The sequence below is a fragment of the Xenopus tropicalis genome, chromosome 3, assembly GCF_000004195.4.
Source record: "Xenopus tropicalis strain Nigerian chromosome 3, UCB_Xtro_10.0, whole genome shotgun sequence".
Lineage (NCBI taxonomy): Eukaryota > Metazoa > Chordata > Amphibia > Anura > Pipidae > Xenopus > Xenopus tropicalis.
The window spans coordinates 21915887-21938181 of NC_030679.2; the positions used below are offsets into that span (position 1 = coordinate 21915887).

General features: G+C 40.6%; 1 protein-coding gene across 2 annotated transcripts; it reads right to left on the reverse strand.

Moving 5' to 3' along the window:
* Positions 1-221: 221 nt before the first annotated feature.
* On the reverse strand, positions 222-14042 carry smim3 (small integral membrane protein 3). Of its 2 annotated transcripts, none has more exons than XM_012959682.3 (2): positions 13876-14042; positions 222-998 (listed from the first exon to the last, which is right to left on the reverse strand). In XM_012959682.3, the coding sequence occupies exon 2, from the start codon at positions 969-971 to the stop codon at positions 795-797; it is 177 nt and encodes a 58-aa protein (XP_012815136.1). In that variant the 5' UTR covers positions 972-998; positions 13876-14042; the 3' UTR covers positions 222-794. The 2 variants fall into 2 exon arrangements, with proteins under 2 accessions (XP_012815136.1, XP_012815137.1); XM_012959683.3 differs by lacking the exon at positions 13876-14042 and adding an exon at positions 13670-13748.
* Between the last annotated feature and the right edge of the window lie 8253 nt (positions 14043-22295).

Here is a 22295-nt window from a genome sequence, read left to right on the forward strand (position 1 = left end):
CCAGCGTTATCCTTTTCCTCTATGGCAAGAGTGATCAAGGATATTTTCACTCTATATGAAAAAACACAATTTTATATAAAGAAATATATAATTATCTTGTTTGGGATGTTTATCAATAAAAATACCAAGTGGTATCTATACCAGAGCAGGGGTCACAGGTTTCTAAATATATATATATATTTTCAACGAATCCTTAAAGATACATAACATACTGTTGTTGCTCTGTGAAACATAAATGGATTTTTATTTAAATGCTTTCACACAAACTTTTCCATTGTAGTTTTGATGTATTTATGGCAATAACAGATCAGGAGCAGCTTTCTGTTATAACAGACACCGGGGCTCATTTGCACCAGGGCAGTTGCCCCTCAGTTTCAGCAAAACTAATGGCTAATTGGTTGCAATGAGCACCTTCACTTGAAATGAGACATATGGAATTACAGGAGCTGGTTATTTGGAGCTGGAAAAAGAAAATGTATTCACTCTTTTTACTTTCTCATCTTTCACAAGAGAAAGCTGAAAGAATGTATTACAATCCGTTCAAACTGGAAAACAATTTTCTCTCTGTGATTGGCATAAAATAAGTGATTTGATTTCTAGTGATATTTTAATGCAGGAGGGGTGACGTTTCATCATCCAACCCCCCAACATATTCAGTCTCTTTGCACATCCATTCTTCAATAAAGGCTGAAAATGAGACTGCAGTTCTTTCTTGTGGGACGAAGATTTGTCTCTTGTCCATTGTTAGTCCAAATCTACAAATCTGTAAATGAACTGATCCTGTTCCTGCACCGCTACCTGGTACTTCGGATTGGGTGTGTCCGTACTCTGTACATAACAACAGCTGCTGCTGGAAAGAGCAACAAGGAGGTCATGACCAAAATGGTGGCCAGTATGATGAGGACAATGACCCAGACATCCAGGATATGCTTGGGAAGTTCCACTGGCGAGGGTGTGCTAAGGTCACTCATTTTGGTTTTCAATCAACAGAGCTGTTCCTGTAACAAGAAAATCTCATTAGAGGAGGCAGTTTTATTATAATACAGACCCCCCCCCCCAGTAATAATCATGATTCATTTCTAAGAAACACTGTGTCATTACATTTTGCTAGTGAAAAGACGTAATTTTGTTCATTCTGCTGTGTGTGACGTGGGGAAAACACATATCTGCCAGCTGGCTAGATACACTGTGCCAAGCAGACTCCATTTACCCTAGGCGAGAGTTCCTTGCTTTATTAAACCAACCCTAGCCAATGAACTGCACCTACAAGTACTTATACCTGTGGGGTACTTCATGTTCTCAATTAGTTTCATATTTCTTATTAAAATTTATATATAGAGAGAGATTACTGCATTCGTTGGGACTTTTTTACCTACACCTGGGCAGCTGACTATTATATTTTAAAAGGTTGTGCTCCTCTCTGCATATGAATCACGGAGCACTCATATGGGACTCTAATAAGAAATATGAAACTATTTGAGAACATAAAGTGACCCATACCTATAAGTGCTTGTAGGTGCAATTGATTCACATGCTGATATTTATTTATATGGTATATGGTGTATATATGCACACATACAATATGTATATATACGTTTTTGCACAGAAATACAGGTATGGGATCCCTTATCCGGAAACCCATTATCCAGAAAGCTCCGAATTACGGAAAGCCTGTCTCCCATAGACTCCATTTTAATCAAATAATTCAGAATTTTAAAAATGATTTCCTTTTTCTCCGTAATAATAACACAGTATCTTGTAATTGATCCCAACTAAGATATAAATAATCCTTATAGTAACATAGTAACATAGTAAGTTGGGTTGAAAAAAGACATACGTCCATCAAGTTCAACCATAATGCCTATACCTAACCTGCCTAACTACAAGTTGATCCAGAGGAAGGCAAAAAACCCCATCTGAAGCCTCTCTAATTTGCCTCAGAGGGGAAAAAATTCCTTCCTGACTCCAGGAAGACGGAAAACAATCCTATTGGGTTTAATTAATGGTTTATTGATTTTTTAGTAGACCTAAGGTATAAAGACCCAAATTACGGAAAGACCCCTTATCTGGAATACCCTTGGTCCCATGCATTCTGGATGATGGGTCCTATACCTGTACTCAATTTGCCGCCCTTCACCCCTGTGTCACTCTTTCAAAATGAAACAGAATCCCTGAGACCTTTGCAATGAATAGTTTCAGAGTCAGTATTACAAGAGTATAACTTCTTTCGTTCCTGGTGACTTCATGGAAAGTTTGTCCCCAATAGCAGCCAGTTTTTATTTATCATTGCACATATCCACTACCCATATACCACGCTTGTATTTTACAGAGTTTCAGCCCATTTTCCCCAATTACAAATTGTTTACTTCATTACAAAATACACAGAGTTCTTCTCAGGTCTCCAAAGAGCTAAAGTGTTTCACAAATGCTTTCAGAATAAATGGAAGATATGATCTCAGTAGGATTCCTGTATGTTTGGTGTGATAAAGTGCAGAGCAACAACATGCACAGTTCTGCTAGATCTACTGTATAAGGGAATTAAAGCTACACAATTAGATTAAATGATATCCAAAGAGAGGAAGATGTTTATCATCCAGTGGTACATGTATCTGCTACACAAAGTTAAGCATTTAATGAATAACAATTAATAGGAACAAAATGTCTTCACACCCAAGCTGCCTTCAGACCCCAGCGCAGTAGAAAAGATAAACAGCTTTCCAAACCTTCCAATAAGGACTTTCTGTCCACGACTGTAGACAAATACCAAGTGCTGCTCTGGCATAACTATTGCTACATGTGAAGAAAGGAAAGTGTTCCAGCATTTCTGGGCAATGCATTGCCTGATTCCTTTGCTAACTTATAAACTGGGTGTGGTTTCAACTTTCAAGAGGAAATCCAATTATTTTTAGTGTTTCTGGTCATAGCCCTTTTGTGCTCACTTCAGATAAAGAACCGCAGAATTCAACTGACAACAAGTTTTAACCCCATTGCACTGACACATCAGACTTCCTTATAGTATATATGGGGCATTAATAGATAGCAGACAAAGTTCTGGGATGCAATCGAATGGATCCACAGGTACAAAGTGATAAAATTATTTAGCAAGGGAGGTTAATGAATAGCCATAGCTTTACTTTTTAACAGCAAGTTATATGATCTGTTTCCATCGCTCCATTAATAAAACCTATGGTCTGTCTGTGTGTTGAAGGGCCATGTGCAGACAGAATGTGTGTAATCATACTGGTTCTGCCTTCCATCCAGTAGCATAAAGCCTCCGCTGCGCTGGGATTCCTGCTGCCCTACAGCAACACAGGGAGATATTATGATTCCAAAAATACCTGGGTGCTGATTTACTTAAACAGGGCAAATGCACCTGCAACAAAAAACAGTGTGTTGTGGACCAAAAGGCCTGGGAACCACTGGGATTTCTCACCTTGTCCCTGCTGGCCAGTTGGCCCTGTCTCACTGGGACATGGTCAGACATCAGTCAGGGATGTTGGGTCTAAAGTAAAACTGGGGTGATTTTGACATGTTAGCCCCCGGCTTCTGAAACGTTCAATGGCTGCATGTGTTTGTTCAAATCGCATGGGAATGGCTTTGCTGTATATTGCAGCTTTCTGAATGAGGTTTTCAGATAATAGTTTCCATTCCTATAATAACTTTGCCATTACTGACCTGCAGTTTCATAGGCTACAGAAATATTCGCCATCATTTGTGCTTCTAACAAAAATAATTTTTAAAGGGGAATAACTTCTCAATAAAGCACAATTTAATCAGGTAGGAGGCTCTACAGTTTTTTTCTTATAAAAAAATGAATTAGCCAGTTTTACACCATTGTAGCCCATAACATCATAGCTTTTGTACCTTAGCAAAGTAGTCAATAATATCTACTTTTGTATTTGCTATAGCTTTCAGCTAAATCCCTGTTCAGCTACTAGAAACCTGTGTCTCGCCAGCAAACAGTCACTGCATACTAAGCAGCTTCCAGGCTCCATTTATTGCTATCTTTATTGCGCTGAGCCAGGAAAGGAGGAATTCACTTGTAAGCTGGCCATACATTAAAAGGGAAGACAGGAACCACGGGAGTGCAAGGTAGGGCAGTAAGAGTTCCCAATACACGGGCAGATAAGCTGCCGACTCGGACTGGAGGTGCCGAATTGGCAGCTAAAACCTGCCCATGGATGGCCACCTTAACATTAGGGCTAAAAGACTGCATGGGAAAATAACCACACGTTGTTTGAAGATTCAGTCTGGGAAGTCTGCAGCACCGTGTTGATGCCATCCTTGTTCGACAGGTCAATGACTCAAGATGTGATCAACTTTAAATAATAGCGCATATGACTGCTGTATTGCTCACAAGAGAATCACAACAGTCAAATATGCCCTTAATCACTTCCCATCTAAAAATATAGAAACTAGGCTTCTCGTATTTCATATACAGGTATATTCCAGGGGGGTGGATGGGTGATGTCAGGGTGTGTGACTATGATGCATTCGGCTGATTGCTGCATCATCCAGTATGAGTCCTGTCCAGGTTTTATAAGTTTTGACCCAGACAGCCTTTATGAAACCTAGTCTGTCTGGGTCAGAATTAGGCAGGTGGCCCTATGGGAAGCTCTCTGCCTATAGAAATCTGGTTACAATATGTGGGTAATGCTCACAAATGCCCATTTTCCATGCTTTTTTACTGTATCTGGTGGAAGGATTTAAAGGCATTTTGCAAGTTTTTTCCCTGAGACAGTATGGCAGCTAATACCATTTGTGCCATAGTCAAAAAAGAAAACATCTTTCATTTGATAGGGCAATGGCATTCTCTTGCATATGTTTCCCCACCGAATTGCGCATTGCGAAGTAGCCCAAAGTTGCCCCTTGAGAAAACTTCAGGCTGTTTCCAAAAGTAGCCGTGCCACATATATTTCCCCACTGGTGATTCCCCTTATTGCTGGTGAGGAAACATATGCAGGAGACTAGTCGCTCGCAGTAGAGGAGATCTATTGCAGATGACTAATCGCCTAATGGGTCATTGCCCTAAAGCAGGGATCCCCAACCAGTGGCTCATGGGCAACATGTTGCTCCTCAACCCCTTGGATGTTGCTCTCAGTGCCCCCAAACCAGGTAGTTATTTTTGAATTCCTGACTTGGGGGCAAGTTTTGGTTGAAAAAAAACAAGATTTACTACCAAATAAGTAAGCTGATAGTGTGCACAGAGGCTGCCTAATAGCCAATCTTAGCACTTATTTGGCTCCTCCATGAACTTTTATGGTGCTTGTGTTGCTCCCCAAGTCTTTTTACATTTGACTCTGGCTCACGAGTAAGAAAGGTTGGGGACCCCTGCCCTAAAGCAAGGATCCCCAACCACAGGATAAGCTTCGTTCTAAAATAACGAAAATATCTTTTAAAAATCTTAATGTGTGTATGGCCAGCTTAAAGAGCAAATGTATTACTTCCTTTCTGGTAACAGCCATAAAAACAAGCTGTGTAAATAGGGCCATAATGCTAATTACGCAGTTTAGTAGTACATGATGTCTTGTGTGAGTGTTCTATCAATAATTAATATGTGCTTGTGTATTTTGGCTACAAAGGATAAACACTATAAATTTATTAGGAAAATATTAGTCACGGGCAAGAAATGCTAATTGGAAGCAGATTGTTTTTTATTGCAGAGGGAATGTGACAGCGTCCAAAAATACTTTTAGTTTTAGAAGTTGACACATTTTCCTGAGAAGCAGGGTACCGGATTCAGCCAGCCATCCTTCGTGCAGCTGGAAGTTATTATGGTGTAACTTCCAGAAATAAGCTCTCTTTTGTCAGTATTCATGTTGTGTGACAGGGACTGTACTACACCACAAAGAGCTTAGTTAAAAGCAGAGTGCCCCGGCTTCAATCAGGGTAATATTGTCCTTTTAGTTTAAATATAGTTGATTCTAATTTGCAATACTGGGCTGATTCCAGCCAAAGAGTTTGTATGTGTCCCCCATACTGCAGGGACTGATGTGAATAATGCATCATTTCTGTAAAGTGCTTCAAAATATACAGTAGATCCCCGATATAACTTTTGTCAGGGGACCATATAAAAATATTTATACAAATTCCAGAAAAACCCGATGTCGGCTTGGCAGGTCCTTGGTGGGCCCCACACCCACCAAATTTGCTGCCATCTTGGTCTGGAGGGACCAAGTCAGCAGCTTTTATTGGTCTGCAAATGGCCAGTGTAAAACTGAACATATTATATCAGGGAAATATGCTGTTTTTTGGCTGCTGTCACACTCCCAGGATCCATTGACAGCCATCACCATAAGGCTACAAGTCTGATTCAATAAAAACTGGACAGTTACATGTTGGTTAGACCTGGTGTGAGATTGTAAGGGAAAGCTTTTCAATGCACCTTTTCTCAGTCGATATAGAACCTTTGATATATACTGTATGAATATGAATGCATGTATACACTGTATATATCTTATGTTTGTAAAATGTACTGTATGACTAAACAAAATATCTCTCTAATCTCTTACAGAGCAAATTAGTTGGGTACTCCGCTAGTCACTTCCAGATGCTCCGTGTCTATGGATATCCCACTGAGGGAGGATTGATGATCCTAGAAGCTGGCAGCCGGACATACAGTGTCAACAGTGCAGAAAATCTGTATGTTGGAATAGATTATTGTGTAAACTGCACATTTCTGTTTTAAAATGGGAAATGCCAATTAAATAAATATATTACACTGCAGTGGACATTGAATAAATCTGTTTCACAAATGTTTTATTATTATTATTTTCTTCTTACAGTTGCTATACATTTAATGCGTTATCTGTGAGTTCCTCAACCAAATTTCTGCAGTTGTAATCGGGAAATGGTTCCCGACTATTCTCACCTGCTCTAAGTGGCTGATTTCAGCATGAAGCAGCAATCTCAAATTCACTACTGAGGTTTGCGGTAGGAAAAAATGGTGAGGGAAAAATGGTTGAGGAAGCACACTAATAAACCATTTAAACCATCTCGTAAACTATAGGAACAAAGTAATAATAACCGGCCTGTAAAAAAATAATAACATTCTGAATGAAGAAGTTATTCCGTGGCACTGGGGCACCACTAGCACAGTCGCTCTAAGCAAATATCTACTTTTTGGATTGCCGACTTACTAGTACGTTGCTTTGTAACTGCTCATTAGGGACAAAGCATTAGGATACTGAAAAGAGGATCATCATCAGTGATGAGTGAATCTGTCCTGTTTCGAAGAATTTGTAAAACGGAAAACTTTTGTAAATTTGTAAATCGCGCCAACTTTTTCCACATCATTTCTTTTTTTGGGGCCATTGGAGTCTTTGGATGTTTTGTCATAATGAAACCTGGCAATAAAATTCACTAATCATCATTGCTTATGCCCAGGGCCGGAACTAGGGGAAGCAGAAGAGGCATGTGCCTAGAGCACAATGGTTGGGCAGGAGGTTAGGCACTTACCACTTTGGACTACCCCTAGTCTGTGCTCTGCTGTCACTGGCCTGTGGGCCAGGTTGCCTAGGACACCCGGGCTGCTTCGTCTGGCGCTGCTTATGCCGCAACTGGTGTCCTGAGCACAGACGGAGCCATTCACTAGAATGTCTTAAGGCTACGGCCCCTCGGATAGCATTAGCCTTCTCCTTTGTCTGCACCCAGCTTTTCAAAGCTGTTTATTTAAAAGGGATTTTTCTCTCATAAAATTCTTGATAACCATGCAATGCAATGCTAAGGCGTCATTTATGGTTTTTCATTTTTTCTTTTCCTGGTATTTCAACAGCTATGTGGTTAATAGAGTCAGCGAGATCACAGAGACAAGCAAACCGTACACCAAAGCAAGTTTAGAAAAACAGAAAATGCAGACAAGAAAGATAAGTCATTGAAAAAAAAATCAACAAAAATAGCAATTGCCAAGATGAATTATCTCTACAAGATAAAGAAAGATAATTTAGGCTCGTGGACATTCTGGAGTAAGAAAAGATCAACTTGATGGATTGCAAAGTGAGTTCTTGCATTCATTAACCTTTCATTCAGCCAAATATTTGGACTATACAAGTCGGACTGGCTGAGTATTGGTTAGAATGGATATGATGCAGCTTTGCTTAGACAGTCAGACTTATGTCACATAGAACTAATGTCACACTGCAAGGCAAGTCAGTGGCTGTGAGTATGTGAGTACTTAATGAACCATGCAGCAAGTCCATAAAAACGGCTTATTTGACTAATGCCTTATGGTGAATTTCTGATTTGACTAGCTGTCTGCAAACTCATGATTTTTTGGAGGTTTTAATATTAGCTTTACAACATTTAGCACCCTAAGGGCTGTGACAGATGGGAAGATTAGTCACCACGCGACAAATCTCCCTTGTCGCAGGCGACTAATCTAGCCTAAATGCCATCCCACTGACTAGAATGTAAATCGCCGGTGGGATGGTATACGCAGCGCCACGATTTGCAGAAGTCGTGGAAGTTTCTTCTCAAGGCAACTTCTGTGACTTTGGCAAATCGCGGCGTATGCCATCTCACAAGCGATTTACATTCTAGACGGTGGGATGGCATTTCGGGGAGACTAGTCGCCCAGAGATTTGTCGCGTGGAGACTAATCTTCCCGTCTGTCACAGCCCTAACAAAGTACAGAGTAAATGACTTCTCTAAAATCATTGGCGTATCTTATAAACTCAGCATGTGAAGCAGTGTTTAAGTGCAGGCAGTTCATATTTTAGAGACAGTTACCATGCAATGCTGAATCCGTTTCCAGCAGGCAAAAGCAAGGAACGTTAAAAACTTGTTTAAAAATGTTTCCTAAAGCAATGTATAAAGACATCTTGGCATCTGAGCAGTTCTACAGTAGGTTATTTATATACAGTGGTGTGAAAAACTATTTGCCTCCTTCCTGATTTCTTATTCTTTTGCATGTTTGTCACACAAAATGTTTCTGCTCATCAAAAACCGTTAACTATTAGTCAAAGATAACATAATTGAACACAAAATGCAGTTTTTAAATGAAGGTTTACGTTATTAAGGGAGAAAAAAGACTCCAAATCTACATGGCCCTGTGTGAAAAAGTGATTGCCCCCCTTGTTAAAAAATAACTTAACTGTGGTTTATCACACCTGAGTTCAATTTCTGTAGTCACCCCCAGGCCTGATTACTGCCACACCTGTTTCAATCAAGAAATCACTTAAATAGGAGCTACCTGACACAGAGAAGTAGACCAAAAGCACCTCAAAAGCTAGACATCATGCCAAGATCCAAAGAAATTCAGGAACAAATGAGAACAAAAGTAATTGAGATCTATCAGTCTGGTAAAGGTTATAAAGCCATTTCTAAAGCTTTGGGACTCCAGCGAACCACAGTGAGAGCCATTATCCACAAATGGCAAAACATGGAACAGTGGTGAACCTTCCCAGGAGTGGCCGGCCGACCAAAATTACCCCAAGAGCGCAGAGACAACTCATCCGAGAGGCCACAAAAGACCCCAGGACAACATCTAAAGAACTGCAGGCCTCACTTGCCTCAATTAAGGTCAGTGTTCACGACTCCACCATAAGAAAGAGACTGGGCAAAAACGGCCTGCATGGCAGATTTCCAAGGCGCAAACCACTTAAGCAAAAAGAACATTATGGCTCGTCTCAATTTTGCTAAAAAAACATCTCAATGATTGCCAAGACTTTTGGGAAAATACCTTGTGGACCGACGAGACAAAAGTTGAACTTTTTGGAAGGTGCGTGTCCCGTTACATCTGGCGTAAAAGTAACACGGCATTTCAGAAAAAGAACATCATACCAACAGTAAAATATGGTGGTGGTAGTGTGATGGTCTGGGGTTGTTTTGCTGCTTCAGGACCTGGAAGGCTTGCTGTGGTAGGTGGAACCATGAATTCTACTGTCTACCAAAAAATCCTGCAGGAGAATGTCCGGCCATCTGTTCGTCAACTCAAGCTGAAGCGATCTTGGGTGCTGCAGCAGGACAATGACCCAAAACACACCAGCAAATCCACCTCTGAATGGCTGAAGAAAAACAAAATGAAGACTTTGGAGTGGCCTAGTCAAAGTCCTGACCTGAATCCTATTGAGATGTTGTGGCATGACCTTAAAAAGGCGGTTCATGCTATTAAACCCTCAAATAAAGCTGAATTACAACAATTCTGCAAAGATGAGTGGGCCAAAATTCCTCCAGAGCGCTGTAAAAGACTCGTTGCAAGTTATCGCAAACGCTTGATTGCAGTTATTGCTGCTAAGGGTGGCCCAACCAGTTATTAGGTTCAGGGGGCAATTACTTTTTCACACAGGGCCATGTAGGTTTGGATTTTTTTTCTCCCTAAATAATAAAAACCCTCATTTAAAAACTGCATTTTGTGTTTACTTGTGTTATCTTTGACTAATAGTTAAATGTGTTTGATGATCAGAAACATTTTGTGTGACAAACATGCAAAAGAATAAGAAATCAGGAAGGGGGCAAATAGTTTTTCACACCACTGTATATATAGTGCCTAGTGCAGACTCGCTAGTCACTAAAAACAGCTAGGAACTGAATAGCAAAATAGAAAACATTTGTGGTTTTTTATGATAGACATCAATAAACATACATATTTACAGCTGGAATATATTATAAGTAGGTTTATTGTGTAACTGCAGTGAACCAAAGCTCTGCAGCAAGGGGTCTGTTAATAAATGACTGCAAAAAAAGCGGTGTAAACACGTTTATTTCTGTTTTTACGGTGGTTTGATGCTATCTATTGTGATCAAAGAAAATCATCCATTAGAATGAAGGTATTTATATGTATTTATTCTGCATTTACGCTTCCTAAATACCACCTCAGATCTTGTGAATGCTAATAAGTCAATAAGGAAAAGATCAGGCAGCCAGTAAATTGGGGCAGCAGTTGCCATGCAAAACAACATGTAAAAATATTTTGCTAAATACAGTGCTTTCCATGTACCATCTGATTTTTACAACAGAATTTTAAACAAGGCAACATCAACTGCTCTAAAATCAAAATGCTTAGAATATGCCTGATTTTATGCAGCAATGCCTGGCATTAAGACGGGGTAGAGTTGCATAAGTAATCACCTTTTGTCTGTGTCTGGGAGCACATCCCTTCTATGAATCATTTTTGAAAGCTTTAGTCCCTTTTACTGGATATGTATGCTTCCTATCTGGCCCAGTATCTGTGCTTGTACTCATACCAAGATTTAGTTGCCCTTTAAACATACAGCACATAATAATAAATATAAGAACATAGGTATGTGTATACAACACATAAGGTTGCCACCCTGTCACGAGATCATCAGCTGGGGGGATGTTATTACAAATGTACCAGCAATGTACCTGTAAATTTGTAATTTTCTGCCCTTCCATCACCCCTGATCATTTGTGCCAGCCTACCCGGCCTTTTCATCCCTCCAGCTTTGATCCCACCATAAAGAGCTTCACAACACTCCGCTTCCCTGACCTACTCAATCATTACTAAATCTGCCTACAGAGCTGGGGGATACCCTCTCCTAGACGATTGGCAAATACACAAAAACTTTCCTTTAGGGAAGGAGGGGGCGGCCAAGGGCCATGCCTACAGCAACACCAAATATAAATCCATCACTGTCAAAACCAATGCATCAGGGAACTATTTAGACCTTAGGATTCGACAAAATCTGGCCCCCACATTTGAAATGCTGTAAGTGAGATGGTGTCTTTGGTTCCTTCATCCAATGTTGGACTGGGCCATTGGGGCACCGGGAAAAAACCCGGTGGGCCCCCGGCAGCCCAGACCCGAATCCCCCTACACGCTCCCGCAGTCCTTCGGTAAGTTTCATTTAGGTGTGCTTGGGGGTCGGTGGGTGTTGGGGCCCCTTCAGGTGGGGTGTGAAGGCGTCATTGGGGGGTGCAGGGGCCTCTGAGGCAGAAGCCCCGGTCGGTCCTGCACCCCCAGTCCAACCCTGCCTGCTTCTACATCTGACAGCCAATGTATTTCAATGAGAAAAAAAAGTCTATCTTTAGATTTTATCTTGTCGGATGCAGACGCAGCATAGAGCGTTTACGGATTGAAAGATTGCATCTAAGTCAGATGTATGTAACTTTGGTAATAAACAGGTTACTTGGTACTAATAGCTCTCTTCAAGGCATCATAACGTCTTTTCACTATTAGCAGAATGTCTGATAAATGCTGCTGTAAAACTGCCAATGTTTTTACCTTTAGCTATATATTGTATTTTTGATATTTTAAAGTAAGAATCGACTGTACAATAAATTTTTCTTTAAATATACTTGAATAGGGACCCATTTTTATTGCCATATTTGTGTTAATGTATATGTGTTGGAGCAGCCATGATTGTTCTGACGAAGAAATCTCATAGAAATGAAATATTCACTTCTGTTAGACACAATTTCATGCTAAACAGCAGGATTATTCCAGAGAAGAAAAGTAATCAGTCAAAAATAAGAAATTTTGGGCCAAGAAAGACTCTAGAAAATGACATACCTGTATTTCAGAGATTTCTGTATAATGGGTTTCCAGCTAATAACTCCCATACCTGTACTGCACAAAGCTATTCTTTATTTTCTCTAGTTGAGCGTAAAGTCTGGCATGTTGACAAAAAACCCTCTTCATAGCTTCATTAATACACTGGATTGGGATCTACACTATTTCCTGGTTAACCATAACCAATGGTTAAAGGGAGTAGAAATATAGTAGCTCCTAGTATAGGTATTAGATCCGTTATCTGGAAACCCACTAACCAGAAATTATGGGGAAAGCCCATCTCCCATAGACTCCATTTTAATCAAATAATTCACATTTTTAAAAAAAAAAAATTTCCTTTTTCTCTGTAATAAAAAAACAGTACCTTGTTCCTGATCTTAACTAATATAATTAATCCTTACTAAAGGCAAAACAATGTTTAAATTATATTTTAGTAGCCTTAAGGTAAGGAGATCCAAATTACTGAAAGACCCTTTATACGGAAAACCTTGGGTCCCGGGCATTCTGGATAACAGGTCCTATACCTGTATGTACAAATGCAGATATCCAGGGTATATAGACATACCATACACACAATAAAGTAGGTCTCATATATTACAATATTCCCCACAAACTGTGGATTAGTTGGCAATGAAATCAAAGTCAGAGGAACCGCAAAAAGCAAATGGCACTCAGGGCTTAGAGGAAAAATTCCTTTTTAAAAAAGATTTTATTTGCGAAACAATGCAACGTTTCGAGGCAACATAGCCCCTTTATCAAGCATTGATTAAGGGGCTATGTTGCCTCGAAACGTTGCATTGTTTCGCAAATAAAATCTTTTTTAAAAAGGAATTTTTCCTCTAAGCCCTGAGTGCCATTTGCTTTTTGCGGTTCTACTGGATGCTGGGAGGGTGCCGATCCCTCTGGCAATGTGCACCGGGCGTTCTGATTTGGAGAGCTAGGGTGTGCGGAATAAGCCTCTGTTGTGCTTATCAAAGTCAGAGGACCAGTTAGGACCAGGATGGTTTTGCTTTGTGTATTTACACTGATAATTAAATAATACTGGACATAATTATTTAATTGAACAGTACCAACATGCTGCAGAGGATTCCTTTATATTCCCAGTATAATAAGTCAAATTAAAATATGCAGCTAGAATTTCAAATAATAAAAAACAACCAAATAAGTATAGAAATGATCAAATATATGCAAACCTACCCGGAAATAGGTTTTAACTGTGATCAGTCCCTTCTTTTGAGTCACAAAGGAAAGGATCACGTAACAAGTTTAAAACTTCCCTGTATCTCAGACCATCTGGCAGCTGAAAGCCGACACTCTGCAGAGTGTTGCTTTGAAAACCAATGTTTATTGTACAAAGTACACACTAATGGTAAGTCTGCCAAGCCTATAGCACTAGCACTTACCTTCTCAAAGTTGCTCCATTGATGGTAGAAGTGAAAAGGAGCGGCTTTACTCAGGAATGGCCGCACACAGCCCAGGCACCATGTTAGTACAGTCTGCCTTGTAGCAATCCTCTCATTAGCAAATGCCTCTCTTGCTGGCTTTATCACAGAGGGGATGTGTCTGACTTTGCAGGGAGGGGAAACTTCATTCCTCCTTCCTCTACAAACAGGGGACTCACAAATCTCTCAGCTTGGTAGAAAGCCACCTAGTGAAGAAAACACAATATACACTTCTGAATGAGGCATCCTTACTGCTGCATGAAAACAACATTGCAGAATGCCCTGTGCACAGCACGTTCTTTGGGGATGGGGATCTATGATCCGGAATTCTTGGGGTATTTCTGGATAAGGGTTTTTTTCATGTAACTTTAGGGCACATGGAGCATTGGCTTTATTGTTGCATTTTGTTTTCAGGCTGAGAGAAGCGGATCAACTCCCTATCCCAGCTTGACCTGCCCTGGCCCTAGGGTTGCCATCTTCAGATGGAGGGAAACCTGGGTTGAGGTGTAGGGTGTGACAGGTGACATCAGGGGCATGGCCAATGACATTAGGGGTGGGGTAATGACATGGCAATCAGCCAATCGCCACGGTAAGGGTGAAGACACAAAAGGTGATTAGTCGCCGTGACTTTTTAAAAAGTCCGTTGCAATGACTAATCGCAGCAACTTTTCTGTCACTGCAACTAAACACCTGCAAATTTTCGCTTTGCAGATTAGTCACTGCGACTAATTGCCCCATGTGTCTTCGCTCTAAATCTAAGAGAGTCCTGCCCGGTTTCCCAAATTTGAAAAACCAGGCAGGGAGTTTTGACCCAAACAGTCCTCCCGAAAACTGGGCTTTCCAGATCTAAACCGGACAGGTAGCAACCCTACCTGGCCCTAATCGGCATGCTAAAAACCATTCAAACATTTGGGATTGTTTTGCCACTAATATAAATGTATACAAGTGTAACCTCTATTTTGGCTCAATAACTGCCCTCCCAAACTAGTACCAGTAGAACGCTGGACTCTCTCACGCAGAATGGGCCTCTGCTAAGTGGAAAAGGAAGGTGACAGTGTTGTGCAACTACACTTCTCTTGCTGCTATACAGAGACCAACAGAGGTTCTTGCAAACAACAAAATATAAAGTTTATTGCACATTTCACAGGGTTAAGGTGGCCATACACGGGCTGACTATAGCTGCCGATATCGGTCCCTTGGACCGATTCGGCAGCTAATCGGCCCGTGTATGGGCAGGGCAGAGCGGCCTGGCCGACCGATATCTGGCCTGAAATTGGCCAGATCTCGATCGGCCAGGTTAGGAAATCCGGTCGGACCGGGGACCGCATCGGCTCGTTGATGCGGTCCCCGATCCGACTGCCCCATTGCCGCCCACATAATCCGATCGTTTGGCCCCAGGGCCAAACGATCGGATTATTTTTTTTTTTACCTAAATGCTCCCCGATATCGCCCACCCGTAGGTGGGGATATCGGGGGAAGATCCGCTCGCTTGGCGACATCGCCAAGCGAGCGGATCTGCTCGTGTATGGCCACCTTTACTCTTGACATGTTTCTCAGAGGCAAGTGGTACAATATTAAATGCAGAGACTTGGCAGAAATGTCACTTCACCTTCACCAACAGACCATCCTGTGCTGGGATCTTAGGCTGATGCCACTTGTCTTTTTATGGATGGGATACGCAGATGTCATTGTTGTGCCCAGTGCTGTTAGCCAGTCTTACAATTTTCCTACTCCACGGATATGTTAAAAGATTTTTTCCTGTTGTAGAGCACAACAGTCAGGGGGATGGTGATGGATGCAATAGTATATATTATTAAAGTAATTTGATCAGAACTTGCTAAGACATCTGACATGTCCCTATATATTGATATTGACAATGTATAGTTTATATGTTCCTTGCATTACAATGGACTGATTTAGGGATAAGAAACTGGGCAAATATGCTATGAAACATCCACTTATTTAAGCTAAGATAGTTACTATTCATGTTATAGAGTTATGTACTATTGATGTTCTATAGTCTGCATTTATGTTTTTGGCCAATTAAAGAAAATGTAAAATCCAGTTCCATTTCTTTTAATCCTTCTTTATTATGTGTAATTTTTATTATACCCTTATACAAATGCTAAATTGTATGAGGGACTGATGTGGAATTTCCATCTCATCCTGTTAATACCACAAGTATATGGATTAACATGCTGCCCATCTGATTCATAATGATGCCTAGCTGCTTAAAAACCACTGCATTCTGCATATATTCAGGAGGCTAAATGGCCTAACCTATAGGCCAAGCAAAGGTTCCTGGGAAATAAATGCAGTAAATGGCCAATTTTATATCAATAGTGCAGTACTGTAAGATCTGTTAAAGGTTTCAACCACTTAGTTTAAGCCACTATAAACCACGATATGTTCATTTATGCATATACACAGGTTATTATAAATAGCAGAGGTTTTCTGGCCCTACTTTGTGTCCCAATAACCCTGTTTCATGTTATAATGAGATTATAAACCATGGCTATAGGATTTGTTCTCCTGTTGTTTCAAATCTCATCCTAATGGTTGTTAGGCTGGGCCACCCACCCATTACTTTGGGCCACCAAAGAACCATGTTAACCAGGAAACGTGTATTGTTGCTTTTGTTTCTTTCTACGTTCAGTGCTGCCATTACTGTTTAGGAAACCAGCATTAGTTTTGCATTGAATTCTGTGGTTCTTTATCTGAAGTGAGCACAAAAGAGCTATGACCAGAAACACTAAAAATACTTGGATTTTCTCTTGCAAGTTAAACCGCGCCCAGTTTAAAAGTTTACTGGAACTCATATAGGTGCTAAATGCTTAATGTTCATGCCTTACTTGTGGTTAATAAAAGGGAACAATAGCACTGGGATAGTATTATAATATATCATATCTTTATTATAATATAGCAAAGGAATCAGGCAATACCATTCCTCCATTTTTGTATTGTAGCTTTTGTTTCCCTTTACGTTCAGTGCTGCCATTACTGTTCAGGAAACCAGCATTAGTTTTGCCTCAAAGTGACATAACAGAGACTTTGAAGGCATTTGTGAACACTTTAGCTCTTTGGATGCCTGAGAAAAATGCTGTGTATTTTGTAACAAAGTAAACAATATGTAATTGTGGAAAATGAGCTGAAAATGGGTAAAATACAAGGGAGGTATATGGGTAGTGGATATACGCAAGATTGAATAAAAACCGGATGCTATTGGGGGCAAACTTCCCATATAAATATCATTAATTATCATAAGAAATATGAAACTGAGAACATGAAGTGACGCATACATATAAGTGCTTGTGGGTGCAGATAATTTGCTAGGGTTGGGTTAATAAAGCAAAGAACTCTCGCCAAGTGTAAATGGAGTCTGCTTGGCACAGGGTATCTAGCCAGCTGGCAGATATGTAAGTGTTTTCCCCACGTCACACACAGCAGAATGAATGGAATGATGTCTCTTCACTAGTAAAATATAATGACACAGTGCTTCTCTTCTCTGGGTACTTTCTTCATAAAAATGATTTATGATTATTACTGGGGGGGTTCTGTATTATAATAAAACATGGGATTTTCTCATTACAGGAACACCTCTGTGGATTGGAAACCAACATGAGTGACTGTAGCACACCCTCGCCAGTGGAACGTCCCAAGCATATCCTGGATGTCTGGGTCATTATCCTCATCATACTGGCCACCATTTTGTTCATGACCTCCTTGTTGCTCTTTCCAGCAGCAGCTGTTGTTATGTACAGAGTACGGACACACCCAATCCGAAGTACCAGGTAGCGGTGCAGGAACAGGATCAGTTCATTTACAGATTTGTAGATTTGGACTAACAATGGACAAGAGACAAATCTTCGTCCCACAAGAAAGAACTGCAGTCTCATTTTCAGCCTTTATTGAAGAATGGATGTGCAAAGAGACTGAATATGTTGGGGGGTTGGATGATGAAACGTCACCCCTCCTGCATTAAAATATCACTAGAAATCAAATCACTTATTCACCGAGAAAATTGTTTTCCAGTTTGAACGGATTGTAATACATTCTTTCAGCCTTCTCTTGTAAAATACAGATGATGGAGTATAGAGAGCACATCAATTCTCCTTTTCCAGCTCCAGATAAAAAGCTCCTGTAAATTCTTATGTGTCATTTCAAGTGCAGGTGCCCATTGTAACCAATCAGCCATTAGTTTTGATCATTTTGCTACCTGATAGAACATAAAAGCAAAGAGGTGATGGTTACTATGGGCAACTGCCCTGGTGCAACTGAGCACCTGCCTTTTTTTAATAACCCCTGGTGTCCCATATAACAGAAAATTTGCTCCTGAACTCTTTGCCCTGCAAATGTAAAAGACAACATAATTCTTGAAGAAAAGGACTCATGAAAGCATTTAAATCCATGTATGTTTCACAGAGCAGCAACAAAAATGTATCTTTATAGATATGCTTGAATATATATGTGTGTGTGTCACTGCTCTGGTATAGATACCGATTGGTACTTTTATTAACATCCCACTATTATTATTAACATTTATTTATAATGCGCCAACATATTCCACAGCACTGAGAAAATAATATATTTCTTCATAGGAAAAGGATAACGCTGGTGCTTCTAGCTCTGCCCAAGGAGACAGCAATTCTAGGGCCTGCCTGAAACAACCAGCAATTTGTGGTACGCCGTTCAGTCAGAAGCACAAGTGCAGTAATGTCGGGGATGCCCTGATTGGCTGGAAGGAAGTGTATTTTGAGCCATGCTTATGATTTACCCACACCACAAATTGATGCTATGATATGTAGACGTCAGAAATCACCTCATATGACGTTGTTCTTGATATTAAGGCCAAGATATTTTACCCATTATGTGCCAATTGACATGACTATAGCACCAGTACACTAGTACTTTGTGTCAGTGCCGTGGATTCGTCAACTCCTAAAGGGTGTCAGCTCTCCAGCTCTTTGATATTATACTGATGTGCTCTGAACATAAAGCACATCTCTCTGTGAATTAAGATTCTAACATCATTATATCCCTGGTGTTGGTTGGTATTCTGCTTGTGGCAGAACTAAATCTCACTAATTTAAAAAGGTTGTTTGAAGATAAGAGTTGAACTTGTGCAATAGTTGGAGTGCCAAAAGGTTTCTTATGCCTTTACGGATTAATGACTAGAATCATGCCATGCTATTACAACACAATGGCCTTTGTACCAACACACCCATCAATTCAGCCCTTTAACACCAAATACATGTTTATAGCAATAGATGTTTTCCAAAATAACATAGGGCAACATAGTGTAAAAAGTTTGGCATACTTTATGGGTTACAAAATTCCATCTGCCCCCCACATTTTCTTCCATAAAAGTTATGTACATATTATATATATATATATATTTATGGTACTTAAAAAGGACCCTAACAACAATGGGTTCAGTATCGGCAATAAATGAAGTAACCATGGAATCTTACCAATATTAAACACATTACTGCAAAATATAAAATAGAGAAATGGAGAGGACTAAATATATCCCTCTGCCCTAACGATTTTATGCTTTGAGACATTTCTAACTAAGTTACGAGACCTGTCTGTGCCTGGATTTATTTGCTGAGAGAATATATTCAGACAGTGGTCTACTGTTGCCTGGCATGACATATTAAAGCTGCAATTCAGTCAGAGACATACTTATCACCAGTATACGTCAGTGCTTAACAAAAACAAAATCTTATCTAATCTGTACCACAAGCCATTGCTAAAATTTTACATACCCATACATTTATATGGTGCCAGATGTAAAAGAGAAAACAGACTTTGTTCATCTCAATGCACAGTCCCAACGTCAACGTATGGCCCCAGTACCAATCCTGTAAAGGTGGTCATACACTGGCCAGTAAAAGCTGCTAACTCCAGGGCCTCCAGACCAAGTTTGAAGCATATTGACCCATGTATAAAGCACACTAATGGGCCTGCCTGACTAAAACTACAAACAGGGCAGATATCAACTGTACTGGTTAAAAAATCCCATCAAACAAAGGCCACATTGATATTGTTCTCTGTAGGCCTCAGTGTATGATCCAGTTTTTTGCCCAGGGCCAGATAAGCCCAGCTGTGTAGGTGATGAAATAGGGCCCAGATATGTTTGTTTGGCAGGTTGCAAGATCTGCCAGTGTATGGTCAGTTACATTCTCTAGTTTCACCATTAGCGTTTCCCCTCAACTTGATGAGATATTGATTTGGGAATATATCATTTTTGGGCCATACAGTACTTTGTGAAGAGAGACTGAACTGAATGTAATTGTGGCCATCTTTACATTATTGCTATGCATATAATGAAGTTATTTTATTTAGGCTAGGGACACAAAGGAAACCTATTATCCAATACTGTGCAAAGCAGAAGGAATCTTGGGGAGTAAATATGCCGTTAGTATCTCATAGCTTTATTGCAGTCATATTTCCGCCCTTAAAGAGTTCAGAGGAGTACTGAGTAATAAAGGGCTTCAGATCCTGCGCTATAAAGAAAGGCTTGCCAAAATCAATTAGCTGTTATTGGTTAGAAAAGAAATGTGCCTTTATGGCAGCCCAGTTAATCTGTACAAACAGATCCAGGGGTCAAACAATGAATTCTAAGAAGAAGTTTCTTCTTGGGCATGAAGCCATCTCTTTTATTTGAGAAAAAAGACCATGGGATCAGCGGCAGAGAGTGGTAAAAAGAAGGGGATAGTAAAACTATAGAGAAAGCAAAGAGCAAGAGAGAAGTAGGCCTACATCAAACCCAGGAACCCAACTGTGCCTACATAAATATAAAGGCTCTGCTATACCTATACCCTGCGGCAGAATGTCTCATAGGAGTTAAACAATGTAGCAGTTAAGTAATCTATGTGCTCATATTAGGGATGCACCAAACTCACTTTTTTGAGTTCTGCCAAACCCACTCCTACGGATTCTGCCGAATCCTGAACTGAATCCCAATCCTAATTAGCGTATGCATAGCATGTTCCCCCTAACATTTCGGCCGAACCTGAATCCTTCTAAAAAGAGACTGGATTTGGCCCAAATCCCAAACCGAATCTGGGATTCTGTGCATCCCTAGCTCATACATTATTTATCTGGAGAAAATTACTTTCTGACAATTTTATACCTATCTAACTACTTTTCCTTGTTTTAATGTGCAAGTACATTAGAAAACTGTCAATACGTGTGTGCTCATAACCATCAACAAAAATATCAGAGGCTGAGCAATATTTTACAGCTGATAACGCTAACTAAGGCTACTTGCACTACAGGCATACACCTTGGAGGTAAAGGGCCCCAACATTAGATATTGGACCTATCTCTGGGGCAGCCTGCAGGAACTATAGAGGAAACAACTGTTGGGGAGCTCAGGAGGTATTGGGGGCTTAGTTGTGCACTAACTGATTTGCGCTTTTAATACACTTTAAGTTTTTGAAAAGTTTGTCTACTTCCCACAGTATAGAGGAGGCCTTAAATGATTTGGCTCTGGGGCCCAGTTACATTACTGGCAACTTGTGTATGTTTAACAGTCATTTCCAAGTGCTGCTTCACTGAGTTTACCCTAAGTTTGTTTGTAGAAAAATGAATGCGCTGCTGTATCTGAGAGATTGCATATCCCACACTAAATGCATGGCTTCCTGTATACTAGTAAGGAGGGCAGTTGAAATTCCCTTTCACTGCACTGCTGCTTGCCCCGGGTTACCAAAATGTTGCTGGACATACTTATCAAAGAAAAATGAAACCATAAGCATTGTCCAGTTGAAGCCCCATGGCTTCAGATGCCACCCTGGCCTCTCTGGACTGTACATCTATGTTATGCTTTGTAGCGCCAACATGCCAGTGGTTCCAGTGTTCTACACAGGTGTGGACTGGGATTTAAAATAGGCTCTGGCATTTCAAATACAGAAAGGCCCAAATAGCCCCCCCACCAGCCCAATAAATAGTGACTGTCTGTGGCACCTTACAGCCCCCCTGGCATTCCCAGTACCCAGAGGCACAAACAGCCCCCCCCCCAAGCCCAATAAATAGTGACTGTCTGTGGCACCTTACAGCCCCCCTGGCATTCCCAGTACCCAGAGGCACAAACAGCCCCCCCAGCCCAATAAAAAGTGACTGTCTGTGGCATCTTACATACATATCTTACATTATCTAAAGGTGGGTTAGGGTGAGAGGGTCACAGATATTGTGCGCTATGCATCACAAGTATCCACTGTCAAAGTGCACAGGCAAGGGCGAAAGTAAATTCTTCCATGATAAATATATTGACATTGTAATGACATTTGCATTTTGCCATTTTTGTTTTTGGGAACCAAAAGATAGATAGCATAGTCAGGGGCGCAGCTGCCAAGAGGCGAGAAACTCACCGCAGG